The sequence below is a fragment of the Labrus mixtus genome, chromosome 3 (genome assembly GCF_963584025.1).
Source record: "Labrus mixtus chromosome 3, fLabMix1.1, whole genome shotgun sequence".
Taxonomy (NCBI): domain Eukaryota; kingdom Metazoa; phylum Chordata; class Actinopteri; order Labriformes; family Labridae; genus Labrus; species Labrus mixtus.
The window spans coordinates 25,214,200-25,220,629 of NC_083614.1; the positions used below are offsets into that span (position 1 = coordinate 25,214,200).

The 6,430-nt window shown below is 39.9% G+C and overlaps 1 protein-coding gene across 1 annotated transcript; it reads right to left on the reverse strand.

Moving 5' to 3' along the window:
- Positions 1-1,379: 1,379 nt before the first annotated feature.
- On the reverse strand, positions 1,380-5,992 carry LOC132968267 (prostaglandin G/H synthase 2-like). The gene is made up of 10 exons (XM_061034191.1): positions 5,834-5,992; positions 5,477-5,593; positions 5,240-5,383; positions 4,953-5,096; positions 4,426-4,607; positions 4,224-4,307; positions 3,880-4,126; positions 3,132-3,418; positions 2,893-3,040; positions 1,380-2,254 (listed from the first exon to the last, which is right to left on the reverse strand). The coding sequence occupies exons 1-10, from the start codon at positions 5,889-5,891 to the stop codon at positions 1,845-1,847; spliced, it is 1,821 nt and encodes a 606-aa protein (XP_060890174.1). The 5' UTR covers positions 5,892-5,992; the 3' UTR covers positions 1,380-1,844.
- Positions 5,993-6,430: the final 438 nt, after the last annotated feature.

A 6,430-nucleotide genomic window follows, 5' to 3' on the forward strand; every position in this document is an offset into this window, starting at 1 on the left:
ACCCACTGTGAGAGCTAAGCAGTGAAAGGAAAAAACTGGCTCTCACTCAATGAGAGTTGGCTCTTCTGATTCACTACAAAGCATCGGCTCAGAGCCGCATCTTTTGAGCATGACACATCACGAATAGATTAAAACAAACCCTTCTTGATCAGTCATGTTGGGGTTGGTGTTCACTTTTTTCTCGGTTTCATGAATTATTATTATATTTTGTCAATTCTCTGTTGTTCATTTGAACTTTCAAGCCTCTAAAAAAGAACAGGTTTATTGATGACTACATGTTTCGTCTTGAGCTTCAGTGAGGAAGAAGGCACCAAAAAATGATATTAATAAGGTTATATTTGAACTGAACAGCCAAACAAATACACCCCTCTCCTCAGTTCTTCTTGAAAAGTTAGGCCCCCAAAATGAATGCGGCACTGCCAGGGCCACAACTCAATCAAGCAATCTGGCTTGGGCGTAGTACCTCAGTTTTTAATTGTTAACATGGTGTGGCTCTCTTATGTGAGATCCTTGAAGAGGAAACATGAACACAACCGTCAAACTAACTGTTTGTTGCAGAGCCAGGGTTTTGTTGGAATATTCTTTTTTTTTTCAGTTGCACAAACAAAACTGAGAGATTTAGGAGATTTAGACAAATGAACGTGACAGTGAATGAATTGATTTAGAGTCACACACTTTTAAGCTGAAACAACTAAAATGAGTTTAGTATTTAAATAAGCTATACATGTACCACATAACAACTTTATGTCCCTATACTATGTAAAGACTATAAAAACCTTTTTGATTTATGATTTTATTTTAAGAATGGGATTCTGAAAAGTCTTAACACTTTTTCTTTCTATTATTTATTTTGTAGGTATCATTTTTTTTCCTAATTTTTCACATGAAACCTCACAAATTGCATGCTTTGTGTTTGTGTTTCTATTAAATAAATACAGCGCCCAATGAATAAGAAGAACCGTTCTTGAGACACACTTTAACTTCCATACAGATTGAACATTTTTTCTGGAAAAATAATCATATTGTAAACAGAATGTTTTTTTGTCCCTGACTAATGAACTAATGTTAACTGCTCTTTACCACTTTCACTTATTAACCGACTCAGGAAGGAAAGCTTGTTTCCTGTACTGAGCAGAGTTTCTATCTGAACTAAACAAGATCCCAAAGAGAAAATGAAAACAGAATCAGGTGATTTCTGAGCGATGTGCTCCATTTCTTGGAAGCATTTATTAGTGTCAACATTGCACATCAGTAGACAATTGAAAACAGAACAAAAAAAATACCCTGCTATTTTTAGCCTATGTAATTGAAACATACATTTCCAAACATGACAGTTTTAAACAACAGTGCAGCTAATAAATTATACATTTCTTTTTAAATTACCCAATCCAATACACAGATTGAAGATGGAAAACAATAAGGACAAAACAACAAAACAATACTGAAACAGGAATGCACTGTGCTGCATGTTAAATTACATCAGTCATCGAGTTACCTGTGAACTCACTTAATGTTGTGTGTCACTGTCTGCACAGTAAAATGAATATGAATTAACAGAGGTGTGTGCTACTATGTAGTTGAAACTGTAAACAAACTTTCAAGTATCAAGTATCAGTGACTGAGGTCATTACTATAAGAATAACTTATCATAGAAATCATCTTTCAATAAATAAACACAACCGCAGACTTTTGTTCCTGAAAACCAGTCAGAAATATTCACAATTTCATATAAAAAATCCTGTCACACTTACTTTATGTCGTTTTATAAATATAAGACAATAAATATAAAAAATAAATAAATAAATAAATACATTAATATTACCTAATAGATTAAAACATTAGAACTAGAACTCAGTCCTTTCTTTGAGAATGACTGTAGGGTTAATATCTCCGCTGCCTGAGTGGGATGTACTTGAGTTGATGGTCGTGGACCCCGTCTCTTTTACGTCAGGCACGAGAAAGGACGCAACAGGACAGGGGCCCCGCACGTTATTGCAAACCAACCTCTGCAGGGAGGCGGTGTTGACGATTTCGAAGCCCACGGTGCCTCCGAATGTACTGGGCTTCCAGTACTCCGGGGAACAGATGGGGTTTCCCATTAGGCCCTTGAGGGAGTAAGGTGCTCCCATCTCTACCATGGTTTCCCCGAAGATAGCGTTGGTCCTGGGTTTCTCCACCAGCAGACCTGGGTAAAGCTCCACAGCGTCGACATGCCCGTACATCTCCTCAAGAATGGCAGCCATTTCTTTCTCTCCTGCGGAGCAAAAAGCAGGACTTTTAGTTATTCTGCATAATCTCTTTAACTCAGCAGCTGCAAATCTGGCTGCTAGTCTAAATATGAGTTCTGTTTTGACTGATTCAAATTCTGAATAAAAACAGTTTCTACCCTTGTCTTTATGTCACTCTCCTTCCTGGTGCTCTAAAACACAGATACGTCTTCTAATACTTTACAATTCGTTTTTTTCTTTTTACAAATGTATATATATATTTAAACTGAAATATTTTCCTCTGAAGCCAGAGGCCTCACTCTTCTGTTTATGTCTGGGCTCTCTGTGATGACAAGCTGCTTACACTGAAATGAAATGACCACCTGGTACTCAAGAACCACTGAAATAAATTCCTAACCTCCAAAGCTGCATGGAACTGAAACTAAACAATATTAAAAAGTATTCTTTGACAAGAGCTTTAATCTGCGGTGTGTGGGTGTGTGTCTTTTTTAAACTAGCATTGAATTCCTGCATTGAGCCCATAACAATAGTAGTAATAATAACTTAGCAATGGTTTGGCCTAAGGCAACGTTTGCTCTCATGTTACTTTGAATATGAATTATTTCGTAATCTTCTGATGTCATCCTTTTCACCAATTAGTTTCTGTATGTGACTTTTGCCTCACCTGTCATGTCTTCAAAAGAGCTGTATGGCTTCATGGAGAATCTCTTCCTGTAGGCGTTCAGAGACTGGTAGCGCATCTGTCTGCTGTTTTCAATAGACTTAATGGCCACATACATGATAGGTCCTGGGACATTTCGGCCACCGGCAACCTAAAAAAAAAGACAACAAAGTCAATTAATCAGCCGAGTGGTTCTACAACTTGATACTGAATGCTGCTACTAGGACGCAATCAGTTCTTACCCGTCCTGCGACCTGCTTTGTAAACGACTCCACAAGGTTGCTGATGCCATGCTCAGTCACAACTGACGTGTTGAAGACGAACTGTTTGTAGTTGTATTCTTTCTCTTCAATGTTGAAAGTGTCAGGCATAAGTGGGTGCCAGTGGTACAGGGTATTGAACTCGGATGAAATGCGGTTCTGGTACTGGAAGCGCTGGTTGAACAGCAGCTCGGGGTCAAACTTGAGCTTGAAGTGATAACCGCTCAGGTGCTGCACGTAGTCCTCAATCACGACCTTGATGGTCTCTCCTGCAGGTCAAATAATTTGATATTTTATACAATGCTGACATTGTGGGCCCCACTTCTTCTCCTTTTCGTCTCACTTTGACGTTTCAAGTACACAAACTGAGAAAAGTTTGAATGATTTCTCCTCTTATTCAGCTTTTGATTAATATTTGTTTTGATACATTATATATAAAATCAATCATTCTGTAATTCATCAACGAGAAGTCTAAATTAGTATTCAAAGCATAGTATTTTGTCTGTCTTTAAACATGCTTCTAGAGGATTGGAAATAGTCCTAAAATAAAATAAAACACTTCCTCCTTTTCATTTTTCCTTGTTAATCATCTACCTCACAATGGAGTTCACCAGTTCATTAGAAGGTTGCGTTAAATAAAAAAGTACTACTTCCTCTTGTCCTGTCTCCTATGGTTATTGAATGAATGCTAAGTGCATCACATCCCTTTTTGTCGATGCAATAAACTCACCGATCAGAATGAGCCGTGCGGTCTGAAAGAGCCTCTCGTCGTCCCAGTCAGGGTGGACCTCCTTCAACACATCACACACCCGGTTGTGTTCCCGTAGCCAGATGGTGGCGTACATCATCAGACCGGGGACCAGGCCGAAAGCCTCGTGGCCCACAGCGAAGCGGTGAGAGTCAGGGACATGAGGAGGGTAGTGCATTTCAGCGCCCACTTCCTTTACTGTCGGGGGGTACACTTCTCCATCCAGGATCTGCAGAGTTACACAACAGGGTTAGAGACTGCGAGCTACTTGTGAGGTCTGAAGCGTTCAGCTGTTTAAACTGTCGTGCAGCTGTCTCTTGTCATACCTGGTATTTAAGCTTGCCATCCTTGAAGAGTCTGAGCTTGTGTTGCCTCTCCAGTTTGTCTCCGTAAATGTGGCTGAGGTCCACCTGAAAACCAAAAACACAGTTAACACCTGCTAGTTATTCTTTATTTATTCACGTGTTTCCTCCGACTCTCTGCACCGATTACAATCTGGTGTGGCTTTCAACTTTTTTTTTTGCTTACCCCGTGACCTTCAGCGAGGGTAAAAGCGGGTCCTTTCTTCATATCAGATTTGAAGAACTGGTGTGAGAAATGCTGTGCGAAGAATGCAAACATCAGGCTGGTTCCTTGTGGGTCTGGGATAAACTGTCTCCTCATCAGAAGCTTCTCAGCCAACAGCTTAGCATCCGGAAGATCTTTTTTACCTGAAGGATTAATTAGAAACGTTTCAGTAAGCATGCAAGGCAAGCCAGTTTGATTTCTACAAAACACATTTAAACATTTGAAATGTGGTGAGTGACTTTCACCTAAAGGGAAAGCTATGACACGCACAGTGTTAAATCGATGAAACTACAACTTGGTGTTCTACAGTGAAACCTGCTGGAACAGGTTTTACAGTGTTCCCTTAGCACATTTTACGCTTTGTAAAAAGCAGAGGGGGTGATTTCAATATGTGTGCTTCCTGTGATGCAATGGAGCTAAGCCTTTCTTGCTCAGTATTCAAGAATCTAAAAAAACTGGTTCTCTGGACGTAGACAGAGTGCACTCACCTACTACTCCCATCGGGGTTGGGCAATCCTCAGGTACAGGGGGGAGGGTGCGCGTGTAGTAGGAAAGGTTTGAATAGGCTTCCCAGCTTTTGTAACCATAATCTGAATTGAAAGTTGGAGGACTATCAATCAGGTGTGATCGGGCTGGAGAGAGGGGGGGGGGGAAAGATATCATCATTAGTGTGAAAGCCACAAAAGCTTCTTTACAACCTGCTGTACAAATTATTTGATGAGGAAGCAATGTTCCTTCTCTCTTCACATTTTGCCTTCAGCTAGAGAGCACTCACATGTCAGCACGTATCTCATGATGGCATCCCGGAGAAATGAGATGTTGTTGATGATGTTCCAGAAACCCTTGAAGTGGGTGAGAAGGTAGTGGACAGTGTTTGGATATGGCTTCAGGGAGATTTTGAGCCATGTGAGGAATTCAGCTGAAATGGCCAAGAGGGAAAATTAATGATCGAACAAATCACCACAACTATAACTTCCAGATTTGTAATAAACGCAGGTGTGCTAATACTTACGCGTTGTGCAGTTGTGTCCATGAAATCCTGTACGCGTACAATCACACTCATAATTGTCTGAGCCAAGAGCTGTGCAAACGCCCCTGTTCTGGCATGGGTCTGAGCAACATGGGTTACCTGTGTGACAGATCATTTTGGGTTGTTACTCAGAATTCACTCCTGTTACAAATCTGTTAGAGAAGCCTTAAGGTATCAATGATTTATATAAAAACACTGAAGCATCATAAATCTCTCAAGACAGTTTAAAAGAAAATGTACTTCATAAGTCTGTTTAAAAGATAAAAAGTAAACCCCCAAAATGACACCTCCAGCAGAACTTAACTGTAAGCAAGTTAGTTATCTTATTTCGTTACTCACCTTCGCAGACAAGAAACCCCAGTGCCAAGAGGAAAGCCGCTAATGTGAGTCTGTTCATGCTCCAAAGACTTTGTCAGATGTCTTCCTTTTTCTTTTTTCCTTCTTTCTCCTCTCCTCTAGCTGTGTGATCGCTCTGAGGCTGAAAGTTTGAATGCTGTAACCAGCTCACCGGAGCACCTTATATGAATGGGGAGTGGTGACGTCACCGGCCACTCTCCTTTCATAGTGCTCCACGCTGACCAAACTAATCGATTAGTAATAGGCCTTCAGGATTAAGTGGAATATCTTTTCTTTCACAATTTCTTACACTGAATTTCAGTGATTGTTTACTGTGTTGCTGTTTTTAGCACCGAGCAGGTTGACGAGCAACTTGACTCTTTTTCTGATATCCAAACTATTTGAAAACTTGTTTCATGTGTGAAGCATATTCCTTTTATTGCAAACGAAGAATTGTCGCGCATGAGACTAGTCATCCTTTTATCTTTTATTCATGTCTCATAATTAAGTTAGACGCAGTCTATTTGACAAAATGATCAAACATTTAAAAGATCTGAAAGTTCCCTGTATGTCTTGTAAAATATGTAAAATATGTAAAAT